The 14,653-nt window shown below is 39.9% G+C and overlaps 2 gene segments (V, D, J or C); both read left to right on the top strand.

Annotated features, from left to right (window-relative positions):
* Window positions 1-1,760: 1,760 nt before the first annotated feature.
* LOC110314805 lies at window positions 1,761-2,285 on the top strand. The segment is given in 2 exon segments: window positions 1,761-1,833; window positions 1,945-2,285. Coding segments are annotated over 2 exon segments (390 nt in total).
* Window positions 2,286-13,700: 11,415 nt separating this feature from the next.
* Window positions 13,701-14,396, top strand: LOC110314804. The segment is given in 2 exon segments: window positions 13,701-13,860; window positions 14,050-14,396. Coding segments are annotated over 2 exon segments (411 nt in total).
* The last annotated feature ends 257 nt before the right edge of the window (window positions 14,397-14,653 follow it).

The following is a 14,653-nucleotide window of genomic DNA, read 5'->3' as shown; positions in this document are numbered from 1 at the left end:
AGCCATAGGTTTGTAAATGATTGTCCAGGGAGGTCCCACAGGTCTCCAAAGCAATACACCATATTGCCATTGCTCTTTGTTATGTAACATAATTAATTTATAAGCTCCTACTGCTGAGGAGACCACATATTTTGATATATAGATAAATCATATTAGAACATATGCGGGATATTTTCTTCTAGGTAGAAGGCTGCTGGGGAGATATATCGTCATTGGAACTGCTAGCTGTGAACCTGCCTGTGTGCTAAATGATCAACCTGCCAACAAGTTGTGCCTACTGATTTAGTAGTGACATGACTGTTTTAAGGAGTGACCAACTATTTCTCAGTAGACTTGAGGCCTGCTCTTTGGGGAAATGCATGCACATGATATATCAGCCTATGGCTATGAAATTGGAAAAAAAGGAAAGAAAATGTTATTTTAATAGGTGAGAATATGGGAATCCAGTGTCAATCACATGTTATGAAAGAATTGCTGAAGATGTATGTGAGGAAAGTTCAGATGGGCTCAACATTTATTACCTTGAACGTTAAGAAACAAAGATCAAAGTCTGGCAATATAACAAAAATTAGGAAACAGAATTGACAAAAGTAAGAACAGCCGTGTGAGAAGACAAATTCTGTCAAGGAGGAAAAAATTATGAAGATCAAATGAAGGCTGGAAGGAGCTCCCGTATTAACATGGCAGCCATGAAAGCAAGACTCATGAATGGGAGCTTTGACACTTGAGAAAGGGTTCTTGGGGTGCCCTCTGCAGGTCTACAAGGAAGAGCCACAAATGTGTCAATAGTCCCAAATAATAGTCAGTTTTCTGTTTCCTAAGAGCAGGCACCACTAGTTACAATGACATTTGCAGAAAAGAAAAAGGCCATAGCCTGTATTTGATGCAAAGAAATAACACATGAATCTTGCATGACAGTCACAACTGCTTCCTTTGTTGTGGTTGTCCTGTATAGTTATTATGTAAACATTGTTTCGAGACACCAATGAAGTCCTAACTAAGTAGGCAGTACCAACTCATTATTTCAAACTTCTAGAAGGTGAATGGAGTAGATTGTAATGATTATACATTCTTAGGACCAGTTTATAATTACTCCATTTCATAATAACTTTAAGAAAATTTTAAAGATTTATTTATCTTATTTTATGTGCATGAGTATTTTGCCTGCATTTGTATTCATGTACTGTGTGTGCCTGGTGGCTAAGGAGGTCAGAAGAGGGAGTCATTTCTCCTGGAACTGGAGTTACAGATGGTTTTTCAACCAGTATATGTGGGTTCTGAGAATCAAACCTGGGTCCTCTGAAAGAGCAGCAAGTACTTGCAAGTGTTGAACCATTACTCCAGATCTACATTGTATCTTTCTACAAACTTACATCAATAAAATAAACTGGTAAAACATATTTCTTGTCGTGTGTTTATTAAGTGATAAATACCAACACAGGAAACCCATCAGTTGCTGTACTATACAACAGTTTCATGTCACATAGAATCCTAAGAATGATAACACTGAGTATGTTAACAGCCATTGTTTATATTCTTTACATTGAGAAGGCATGCTTCAATCTGATGTGTGCCTTGCAAATGATTTTGAGGGCAAGAACACATTTTTGATTCTGGGAGGTACGCAAGAGAACCTAGTTTAGTGTTTGTCCACCAGGGGGTAGAGTTTCCTAACACAAGATCATTATCAGTGTGAACTCTAAGCTTCATAGGTTCATCATTTTGTGTCATTCCATCATTTCTTCTTGTGAAGTGTTGAGAGCATCACTCTGGTGACACTGAACATGAACACTTCTCCAGTTTTAGTGACTGCAATGCTGCTGTTCATGCTTGGTAAGTAAAGTGACTTACAATTTCCACTCTTTCTTCTATGATGTTAGAATATATTTAATCATCTATGAAATTTGTACTTACTATAGCACAGATATCCTCTTCTTCCTCCAGGGATGAGGAAGACCCATGGAGATTCAGTGACCCAGAAACAAGGTCAAGTGACCCTCTCAGAAGACGACTTCCTATTTATAAATTGTACTTATTCAACCACAACATACCCGACTCTTTTCTGGTATGTCCAATATCCTGGAGAAGGTCTACAGCTCCTTTTGAAAGTCACAACAGCCAACAACAAGGGAAGCAGCAGAGGTTTTGAAGCTACATATGACAAAGGGACCACGTCCTTCCACTTGCAGAAAGCCTCAGTGCAGGAGTCAGACTCGGCTGTGTACTACTGTGCTCTGGGTGACACAGTGACAGAAACTGTAGGGGGAGCTGAGCACAAACTCTGAGAAGCAAGAGAAAGCCTGACTTCTGATCATCTACCTTTGGATCATCCTGGTTTCCACAAAGTCTGTTGTGTGCCCCCAATATTTCTCTGGTTGATGAAAAATCATACAAATAGTCCGAGCAGAACTATAAAGAGATGTTACTACGGTTGGATTTTCATATGGGAAGCTAAATCTCTAGCACATCAGTGGTTCCTCATGGAGGGTAACAGTGATTTCACAGGAAAGCCATAGAAACAATAACATGGTCAGTTGCCATTATCTCCATGTACAAGTCATTATCTTCATATTGTTGCATGTCATCTCAAGCATGACATAGAGGGCCAAATGTGCCAGGAAAGGTGGCATTTAGATAATTCTAGCTGATAATATGGAAGGACAGGTTATCAGAAGGTTACAGCCTTTCATATCTCAAGATTTCTATCAAATAAATGTGGGTAGAGAAGGAAGTAGAAAGGAAGGCAGAGGTAGGTAGGCAATTATCAGATTTTCAATGTCCCTACTCTTCTCTAAGTCCAACTCCCTAGTCTTATCCCAAGACTTCCAGCAGACTACCTGCTTGGCCTTTCCTCCCTCATTGTGCCCATTCCCAGAGGACTAAGAACATCTTGATGTCACACTCTGATTTCCTACCTACTGTGGATCCCCTCACTTCACTGTTATTGTAGCCTATCTCCATGCCTAAATGTCTGTACCCAATACTAAGAAACATGTTATTTCTGGAACTCTAGTATTCACACCTGACAGGATGTCCAAAGCATTACTTACCAGGCAACCAACAGCAACTGAACTCTCTTAAAAACCAGAGGGTGTAACAGAAACCAAGGAATCAAGTAAGAATACACTTCCAACAGAGACAAGACCAGATATCAACACTAAGACTTACTGTGATCCCAAACACAGAAGCCCATATTATATTATAGTATAAAACAATAATAACAGTCAGGATAATATGTCTCTAGTGAAGCCTAGAAAAGTTACTCTTGTTGGCTGTGCGAAATGCAGTATAGTTGAAGGACAAGACAAGGACATCAGAAGAGCCTTTATGAATATGTTAGAAGTCTTGAAGGAGAAAATGAATAAACCCCTAAAAAGAAATCTTTTAAAACACGAACAATGAGATGAAATGAGGACAACTGTCCAGGATATGTAAGTGGAAGTAGAACTGATAAAGAAAAGAAAAACTGAGGGAAAACTGGAAGCAAAGAATTTAGAAACTTAAACAGGAAGCTCAGAGGCAAACCTCACCAAGAGAGCATACAAGATTGAAGAAAGAATCACATCCATTGTAGACATGATAGAAGATATGGATGACTTGGTCAAAGAAAATGTTAAACCTGAAAATATCCAGATATAAAACATATAGGAAATTTAGAATACTTTGAAAAAACAAAATCTATGAAAAATAAGAATAAAGGAAGGAAAAGAAAGGTCAAAGGCAGAGAAAATGTTTTCAACAAAATCATGTAACTTAAATGCCCATCCCTAAAAAAAGAGGTACTTATCAAGGCACAGGAATATACATAACATCAGGTAGGCTGGACAAGAAAAGGACGTCTCATATTACATGATAATCAGAATACTTATTTACAGGACACGGAATGGATATTAAGAGGTACAAGAAAAAGGAGTCATATATAAGGAAATAACATATAAAGGCAGACTTCTTCGAATAACACCTGACTTCTCAGTGGAGACTGTAAATGCCAGAAGGCTTTGGACTGTCATTCTACAAAGTCTAAGAGACCACATATGTCACCCAGACTACCACATCCAGAAAACTTTCAGTCATCATAGATGGAGAGAGTTAAAATATAAGCCAAGTTAAACAGAATTTATGTACAATTTCAGCTTTCCATAAGGTGCTAGAAGGAAAACTTCAACCTGAAAAGGATAACTTCATCCAGTAAAACAAGGAATAAATAATGTCAGGCCAGCAAATCAAACAAAATAAACCAAAGCAACCAAACAAACAAAACCACAAGGAAATATACCTACCACCATAACAAATACTGAGAATCAACATATACTGCTCACTGATAACTCTTAATATCAAATGGATATTAAGATTCCACAATAAAAAGAATGAGACTAATAGAATTGGTTAAAAGAAACATGACCCATCCCCCCTGTTGCATCCAACTAACACACCTTAACATCAAAGATAGACATTATCTCAGGGTGAAAGGATTGAAAAAGTTATTCCAAGAAATGGACATAGAAGCAAGGTGGTTGTAGTCATTTTGATACCTGACTAAATAGACCTCAAAACAAAACTATTCAGAAGAGATAGAGAAGGATCCTTACACTCATCAAAGGAAATTCCACCAAGAGGATATTGCAGTTCTTTACACCAAAATCAAGGGCACCCAAGTGTGTAAGAGAAACACTACTACAGCTTAAATCACATATGGACCATCACACACTGATAGCCGGTGAGTTCAGTGTTCTACTTTCATCAACAGTCAAGTCATAGGGACAAAAACTATAGAGAGAAATGTTGGAGTTAACTTATGTCATAAACCAAATGTAAGTATAACAGATAACTAAGAGAGAACAGGTGAGAGAGAACATGAGACATCTATCTTTCTGGGTCTGGGTTATTGTTGTAAGGCGTGTGTTGAGTTCAGTCATTTTGTTGTATTTTTACTGCTTACATTCTTAGTCATTCCTTGTGCCTCAGTAATTATCACTGCATTTGTTTTCTGTCTATAGTTTCTCGGCCACATTTATATACCTCTTCAGCATTTAGTATTCCTTCTAGTGTTTTCTCTGTGAATGGTCTCATGGACATGAGTTATTTTAGGATGTTTGTATCCTAGATTTCTTTTTTTTCCTTCAAGTATAGCAGATACTCTTTCAGGGTATTGTAGTTTAGGTTGATGTACATACTATTTTGGAACTTGACATACATTTCTCCAGTCTCTATTAGCTTTTAATGTTTCCACTGAGAAATCATGTGTTGTTCTGATGAGCTTTGCTGTATATAAAGCTCTTTTTTGCAGCCTTCAATACTCTTCTTTTGTTCTTTATGTTTAATGTTTTAGCTATGATATTCTATGGGGGTTTCTCTTATTGTCTTGTTTATGTTTTTTTTGTCTATGTGGGTGTGTGTTTTCTTAGTATAAGATGTTTTCTTTTATGATCTTTTTGAAGATGCATTCTATGCCGTTAACCTGGAATTCTTCTTCATTTATGCCTATAATTCGAAGATATGGCTTTTCAAAGTTTATCATCATCATCCTTGTCATTATCATCATCATTGTCATTGTCATTATTAGTTTGTGTGTGTACGTGTGTTTTACCTACATGTGTGTCTGTGCATCACATGTGCCTGGTACCTCAAGAGGCTGGAAGAGGATGTCATATTCCCTAAAAATGAGCTACAGCTGGCTGTGAGCCATCATATCAGTGCTAGGGATTGAACCCAGGTCTTCTGGAGAGCAGTTGACACTTTTAATTGCTCTCAAGCTTTATCAGTCTTTCTGGGGCACTCTGCAGTTCAGGCATGTTCCTTTTGAAAACTTGAAAAATTTATTTGCTTTACCTTTGAGTCCTGATATTCTAACTTTTGTTGAGCTGTTCTATTTGTAAGGGTTCCGCCTGAGTTTTCTCAGTGATGTTTAAGATTTTTAATTCCATCTTCATTTCAACTTGAATTCTCTTCAGTATTTCTATCTCTCTATTGAATTCAGTTTTCAAATCCTGGATTGTTTTCATTGTTTCATTTAGTCCTATATTTTGTTTTCTTCAGGATCACTCCAACACTTATTTGATTTAAGATAATTTTCTTTTTCTTTCTATCTTTATTAATTTATTTTTCACAATACTTTCTTTGACCCCCTCCCCACCCACCCTTCCACAGTTTCTCATCCCACTCCTTCTCCCCCTGTCTTCAAGAGGATGACCCTCCCCCCTTGCCTGGCCTCCCCAAATTCCTGGGGCCTCAATTTTCCACTGTTAGGCACCATGTCTCCCACTGAGGCCAGATCAGGCAGTCCTTTGCTGTCTGTATGTGAGGGTGGGGTTGGGCTGGGGTGCTTGGACTGGCTCCTGTGTGCTGTCTGGTTTGTGGCTCTGTCTGAGAAATCTCAGGGGTCTGGATTAGTTGAGACTGCAGGTCTTTCTATGGGATCACCCTCCTCTTCAGCCTCTTACAGCCTTTCCCTAACTGAACCACAGGGGTCCCCGACTTCAGTTCATTGGTTGGGTATAAGTATTTGCATCTGTAATTTTATTAGGTCCCATTTGTCAGTTCTTGATCTTAGAGCATAAGATATTGATTTTCTCTTCAGGAAACTTTACCCCCCTTGACCATGTGCTCAGATGCTCTTCCCCACTTTCCTTTCTATTAGATTCAGTGTATCTGGTCTTGTGTGGAAGTCCTTGATCCACTTGGATTTGAGCTTTGTACAAGGAGGTAAGAATGGACCGATTTGCATCCTTCTACATGCTAACCGCTAGTTGAGCCAGCACCATTTGCCGAAAATGCTGTCTTTTTTCCACTGTTTTAGCTCCTTTGTCAAAGACCGAGTGACAATAGGTGTGTGGCTTCACTTCTTGGTTTTTAATTCTATTACATTAATCTACCTGCCTGTCACTGTACCAATACTATGAAGGGTTTTTTTTTTGTTGTTGTTTTGTTTTGTTTTGTTTTTTCTTTTTATCACTATTGCTCTGTAAACAGCTTGAGGTCAGGGATAGTGATTCCCCCAGAAGTTCTTTTATTGTTGAGAATAGTTTTCACTATCCTGGTTTTTTTTGTTATTCCAGATGAATTTGGAAATTGCTCTTTCTAACTCTATGAAGAATTGATTTGGGATTTTGATGGGGATTGCATTGAATCTGTAGATTGCTTTCAGCAAGATGGACATTTTTACTATATTAATCCTGCCAANCCATGAGCATGGGAGATCTTTCCATCTTCTGGGATCTTCTTCGATTTCTTTCTTCAGAGACTTGAAGTTCTTATAGTACAGATCTTTTACTTCCTTAGTTAGAGTCACACCAAGGTATTTTATATTATTTGTGACTATCGTGAAGGGTGTTGTTTCCCTAATTTCTTTCTTAGCCTGTTTATCCTTTGAGTAGAGGAAGGCCACTGATTTGTTTGAGTTAATTTTATATCCGGTTACTTTGCTGAAGTTTATCAGGTTTAGGAGTTCTCTGGTGGAATTTTTTGGGTCACTTAATATACTATCATATCTTCTGCAAATAATGATATTTTGACTTCTTCCTTTCCAATTTGTATTCCCTTAATCTCCTTTTGTTATTTAATTGCTCTGTCTATGACTTTGAGTACTATATTGAACAGACAGGGAGAGAGTGGACAGCTAGTCCCTGATTTTAGTGAAGGAATGACACTGATATAGCTGTCTCCTGATAGGCTTTGCCAGTGCCTGACAAATACAGAGGTGGATGCTCTCAGCCAACCATTGGACTGAACACAGGGTCCCCAATGGAGGAGCTAGAGAAAGGACCAGAGGAGCTGAAGGGGTTTGCAGGCCCATAAGAACAGCAATATGAACCAACCAATACCCCCAGAGCTCCCAGAGACTAAACCACCAACCAAAGAGTATACATGGAGGGATCCATGGCCCCAGCCACATATGTAGCAGAGGTTGGCGTAGTCGGTCATCAATGGGAGGAGAGGTCCTTGGTTCTGTGAAGGCTCTATGCTCCAGTGTAGGAAAATGCCAGGACCAGAAAGCAATATTAGTTGGGTTGGTGAGCAGGGGGAAGGGGGAAGGAATAGGGGGTTTTTGGAAGGGAAACCAGGAAAAAGGATAACATTTGAAATGTAAATAAAGAAAATATCTAATAAAAAAAGGTATCTGTGTGTGTCTCAGTCAGCTTCTTGTTTCGATTCTCAGAAGACAGTCATGCTAGGCTCCTGTCTGTAAGCACACTATAGCATCAGTAATAGGGTCAGATCTTGGAGCCTTGCCTTGAGGTGGATCCTAAGTTGGGTGGTCACTGGACCATCTTTCCCTCAGTCTCTTCTCCATTTTTTACCTGAAGTTCTTTTAGACAGGGGCAATTCTGGGTCTGAATTTTTGATTGTGAGATGGCAACCCCATCCGTCCTCTTGATGCCCTGTCTTTCTACTAGAGGTGGACTCTACAAGTTCCCTCTCCCGAATGTTGGGCATTTCATCTGAGGTCCTCCTTCCCTTTCAGTCCTGAGTCTTTCACCTCCCATGTCTCTGGTACTTTCTAGAGTGTCCCTCCCAAACTCCCCCCACCCCACAAGGTTGCATATTTCCATTCATTCTGCTGGCCCTCAGGGCTTCTTTCCTGTTTCTCTCTCCACCATATCTGATCATGTTTCCCTTTTCCTCATCCCCTCCCCTCTTCCACCCAGGTCCCTCGCTCTCTCTGCCTCCCATAATTGTTTTCTTCTTCCTTCCAAGTAGGACGGAGCATCCTTCTGCTTGTAAACCTTCTGAGTTCTGTGGAGTGTATCCTTGGTGTTCTGTGCTTTTTGGCTAATAGCTACTTATTAGTAAGTACATACTCTGCAAATCCTTTTGGATTTGAGTTATCTCACTCAGGATGATATTTTCTAGTTCCATCCATTTGCCTGCAAAACTCATGATGTCCTCATTTTTAATAGCCAAATAGTATTCTATTGTATAAATGAACCACATTTTCTGTATCTATTTTTCTGTTGTAAGACATCTGGATTATTTCCAGCTTCTGCCTATTCACAGATAAGGCTGCTATGAACATAGTAGAGCACTTGCCTCTGTGGTATGGTGGGGCATCTTTTGGATATAAGCCCAAGAGTGGTATAACTGGATCTTCATGTAGAACTATTTCCAATTTTCTGAGGAACCTCCAGATTGATTTTCAGAGTGGTTGTACCAGTTTACAATCCCCCCAGAAATGGAGGAGTGTTCCTCTCTTTCCACATCCTTGCCAACATGTGCTGTCACCTGAAATTTTTAATGTAGCCATTCTTATTGGTGTCACACCACCTCCAGTAGGATCTGTGTGACCAGTTCCACAGACTGAGACGGTTGACCTCAAAAGGGGGAGGCCTCCTGGAACCGGTTGTGGAACTCTTCGCTGGAGAAAAAATATTGAGCCATAGTTCTCATGTCAATCTATCTGTTTTGTTTTCTCTAATTCCTTTTCTTATTTACATGTTCCTGGTAGCCTAGGCCAAGATCTTAAGTGAGAATAATGGGTAAAAAACCGTCCCTAGAGATGGGGCCACTAACATGTCCTTATCCCCAGGGAAACCAACGCTTTACTTTCTAAATCATTTACAAAACTATTATGATAAAAACTTTCCCAGCATTCCATTACGGATGGTTGTGGGCCATCATGTGATGCTGAGAATTGAACTAAGGACCTCTGGAAGAGCAGTCAGTACTCAACTGCTGAGCTATCTCTCCAGCCCCAAATAATTACTCTTAATGAGGTAATTAATTAGAAATCATCCCACATGCTACACTGCAAGCTAAGCCTCTGGCTGCTATGTGGAGAGCTTTGGGGGCTGATTGGCAAGGATCTGACATTGGGCCAGGACAAGGAAGTAAGCTCAGGCAGGAATCTAACGTTAGGCTAGAACAGGGAAGTAGGCTTCAGGCAAGATTATGACTTTGGGCTAGGACAGGGAAGTAGGCTCAGATATCTTGGTCATCCTGATAAGCCCTTAGAAACAGTGAACATGGGACTTTGTTTATTGCCTTAGTGTTCCTTGACTATTTGTGTTTATTATACTGCTTGACCTTATTACTCACATGTAATTAAAATGGTATAAAAGCAGATTGGAAAAAAAAAATAAACCCACCTCAGCCTCAGAACTGGCTGGGGTCATGCAAAACACACACACACACACACACACACACACACACACACACACACCCCAAAAAAAAAAAACTTTCCCAGCAATAAAATTTCGTATGGCTACATGTGTGTCATCAGAAGTGGATTTTGGTATATGGTAAAGAAAGCCTTAAATAGAAATAATTAAAATAGTTTAAATTTATACATTGAAGATTATAAAAAATAGGCACTAGATGTTAAAAATAATTGACCATGGGGCTGGAAAGTTAGTTCAGTGGTTAAGAGCACTGACCGTTAAAGATTTATTAACCTGCTCCTGGAAATATGCCTCTAGCCTTGGATGACAGCCCCCGCTGAATACATCCTTTTAGAATTGTTATATTTTGATGATTTACCTGTTCTGTTTGTGATTCACTGAATACATAGTTTCAGAGTTGTAATGCTTGGATGATTTTTATGGTTTACTGTGCCAAATGTTTTTTTTTTTTTTTGGTATCTGTGATTGTTTCACTGGATATAGTTTCTAAGAGATATAATGTTTGTTTGTTTGTTTTTTTTAATGTATAAAATCCCCCGCTTGAGAGCTGCAGAATACACTCAGATTCAAACTGCCTCTGTGTTTGTTTCTGTTTGTCACTGCCAAATCCTTACCCACCTAGCTTCAAGAACCCTCACTCAAGGGACCCCCATACCTGACTGGGGTGGTCTGTGGCAGATTGGTGTAAGGTTGGAATCTCAGGGTCATTTTGATTTGCGTTTTCCTGATGACTAAGGACTTTGAACATTTCTTCATGGAGCTGTGACCTTGTTTTATCTTTTAAACTCCTTGGATTGTTTAGTGAATTTTGTGATGGTTCTATGTAAAGAACCTTTTTTTTTAGTTCTATGGTATGAGGTTCACTGAGGTAATTCTGGGTTTGGGAGATGTGGAACATACTGTCTTGACCTTTTATATTGTTTGTATTTTTTGTGATTAAACTTGGGCATGTAAACTTCTTTAATTGGTTGTTTATATTGTGACGATAGACTAGGCTGAGCTGTTATACAGGCCAAGTGTCACTTTGTCAAAACTCAGAGGTTGGGCAAGACACAAGTAGGGCTCAGCAGTCTATGGTAGGTCCCTGGTTGTGGATAAGGGGTAGGTCTCCAGGTAAGGAAGGATGCAGGAATTGTCAGGCATACTTGGTAGGCTGTGCTGCTGTATAAAGATGGACTGAATCTTGAGGTTGGATATCAAGAATAAGCGTTTTCTAAAGAAGTTCCCCTACCATGGCCCCAGTGAACAAGCCAGTAAGTGGAGAGGCCCCATTCTCCAGTTTCTGCTTGCTGTGAGGATCAAAGATCTTTTATCTTAGATTATGTCTTTGCAGAGTGTCCGATTGTACATCTCTGAATCTTATCCAGACTTTTATTTTCTCTGTTGCCTAAAGCACAACCAAGGGGCATTTCCTCTCCCCTATCTTGTTTTCACCACCCAATGTTAGAATCCTTAGTTTCTTTTAGAAGCTTCCAGTCTAGCAATTTGAGGTTTCATCTAGCTCTACTGTTTACAACTCCCTTTTTTTGGATACCCCTCCCTTCACCTGGCGGCCACACCCTTGATGCTTTGTTTCAGGTTCACAGTGATGCAGGAAAGTGCAGTGTGTCTCTAACTGGCCATTCTCGGGCTCTTCCAGGAAAACTGTTATCTAATTATATACATTTTTATTACAAGTCGTTCACATGGAGGTGGGTATCTCACAAAGACTGTGCTTCAAGTTTACTTTCATATTTCTTTTGGCCATTTCCCAAACCCATGGTGCTTGTTGTTTTCATTCTTTTTATTCTTACAGATTTATTGAGACATATCTCTCCTGTACATCACAGGCAGGACTTAAACTCACGTCCTCTTGCTTCAGCCTCCCAAACCAGAGTCCCCTCTGGGATTTTAAGCATGTTCCTCGATGATTATCTACTTCTTTAGGTTTCATATTTACTGAGAAATGAATATTGTTATTACTGTCATGGATAACGTACTGTTGCAGACAACAGTTTGAGTATGAGCATCTTTCCCTCATTCTGTTCCCTTTGTACTTGTTGATGTTGAAGGAAGGGTCTGATCAAACCGTATTTTGTGGATGCTTAACTTTTCTGTCACCAGCTTCTGCAAGATCTCAAAGTCTAACATAGGACAGTTTAGGAGGCATAGAAGTCCTTGTGCCCACAGATATCACTAGGGGAACTTGGAATGTGAAACACACAGGGTTATTCATTCAAAGGAAGGAATGTAAAATCTGTTATTTGTCTAGAGGTCTGGGAGCAGAACTGATTAATTTCCTGGTGACCTTTGCACTACCTGTATAGTCAGAGACCACACTAATCTCTTTCCCAAGCCCACACCTTTACTATAAGCTTGTTTTTCTCAGTCATTCTTCTGAATGCATCATTATAGAAAGTATACCAGGTACTTTACCAAGAGTTTCAGTGTTGTCATATTCAATATTTATTTAGCTTACTTTGTGCCCTCAGTGAGAGTTACATATGTTTTATTTTATATGCAGGATTGAGTTTATTACCACCAGTACATCTTTCATCAAATTGCCTTGCAGTTAAATATGCCTAAAAAATCAACTCAATGCCAGCTTACCCAAGTGATGAACCAACACCTGCTACTAGTTGTATTGATCCAAACAGCCTGCTTGCCTCCACAATCTTTACTCTCCTGGATGTGGAGGTCTCAGAGACTCCTGCAGTACAGTTGCTTGCTGACTTGTTTCTATGTGGACCTACCTCAGCTCTGGCATAGATATTCCCCTGGTACATATGGTTTGATGACTATGTTGGAAATGAAGAGTGAGATAAAATGAGAGGATTAGGGAAGAAGAGAGAGAAGGAAGAAAGGGAAAAGTGGGGAGAGAGTCAGAAAAGAGGGTGAGAGAAACCAGATCTAGAATTTTCAAAGATCAATCCTTACTCAACAATTCTTCCTTTGAGAAAAGAGAATAAAAAAAATTAGACAAATGAACAAGTTGCCTAGGTTTTATTTAGAGTTTAAGTGCTTAGCATCCATCCTGCTCCAACCTGAGTAAAGTTGTTTAAACACAAATGTGTTCTTGGTCCCAAGTGGAATGAAGAATTCCAGACCTTTCTAGGCTCTGGTCCAGATTAACAGTGTGCCCAGCCATCTGTAAGCCTTAACCATGGACTTGAATGGAAGTGACAAGGGTCTGAATTGTGCTGTAGATAAGATCCTCACTTAGATCTCCATGGCTGGCGCTTCATAGTGATTTTTCAGAGCAGGTGACTGCCTGTGCGCAATACTTATTATTACTGAGAATGGAGACAATATCTACGGAACTCACCTCACTTCCAACCCTGACTTGGGGCAAATGTCTCTTCAATACTCCAGCTGAACTGGCAAGGATTTTCATTGTGTTAGTAGTTACATTAGAAGAATTTACAGTTTGACTCTTTTGATCACTATCATGAGCCCACAAGGTGGCAGTGTTTTATAGGGATCTTGAGTAAACTACTCAAGTGGGAGAGAAGGGTGAAAGAGGGCTGGGCCTGATGGGAGGGAGGAGTAGAGAGAGGGCTGGAGGGAAGGTTTGGTGTGAAAAGAGTCACTTTTTTTGATTGCTAGCAAAGCTGCCTTTCATGTTTCCTAAAGTAAGAGATGTGGAAACTTTTGTATATGACTATATGAGTTTAGGATTGAGAATCTAAATCCACAGTGAAGATGGAAGAGGAGAGAATGAAGTCCTTGACTGTCTCACTAGTGGTCCTGTGGCTCCAGCTAAACTGTAAGTTTGGGAACTCCTTTGGGATTCAGGTATGATATGTAAAGTCACTGTCTGCTCCAGTCTAATGGTAGAAACACAGATGTTCTTAATCTCTAGTTAGGGGCAGGAGACCCATGGAAATGTCATTCTGGAATGTTAGCATCCATATGTATCCAGTCTTGATTGTCTGACCTTTGTCTTTCTGCACAGGGGTGAGGAGCCAGCAGAAGGTGCAGCAGAGCCCAGAATCCCTCAGTGTCCCAGAGGGAGCTACAGCCTCTCTCAACTGCACTTCCAGTGATCGTAATTTTCAGTACTTCTGGTGGTACAGACAGCATTCTGGGGAAGGCCCCAAGGCACTGATGTCCATCTTCTCTGACGGTGAAAAGAAAGAAGGCAGATTCACAGCTCACTTCAATAAAGTCAGCCTGCATGTTTCCCTGCACATCAGAGACTCCCAACCCAGTGACTCTGCTCTCTACTTCTGTGCAGCTAGTGAGCACACAGTGCTCTCCAGGCACCTGCAGCCTGCACCCAAACCTACTGTGCCCCATTAAGGTCTGACAGAGAGCACAGTCTATACACTGAAGAAATTCTGTTTCTAGTCTGTGTGCAATGTGATTTATATGCAGGAGTAGTTAAAAAAAAAAAGACTTGATTGGTAAAATCCTTTAACATCTTAAAAATAAGTCATTCTCAGGGGAAAGGCAAACTATTGGTTTGGTTGAATATTTTCCACTTTTCTCACATGCTGATGGTTATAGAACAATTATACACTCTCAGTGTGTGTATCTTGTTGAGGAGTAAGATGAGC

The sequence above is a fragment of the Mus pahari genome, unplaced genomic scaffold (assembly GCF_900095145.1).
Source record: "Mus pahari unplaced genomic scaffold, PAHARI_EIJ_v1.1 scaffold_9162_1, whole genome shotgun sequence".
Lineage (NCBI taxonomy): Eukaryota > Metazoa > Chordata > Mammalia > Rodentia > Muridae > Mus > Mus pahari.
This window is presented reverse-complemented; position numbering and strand designations above follow the sequence as displayed.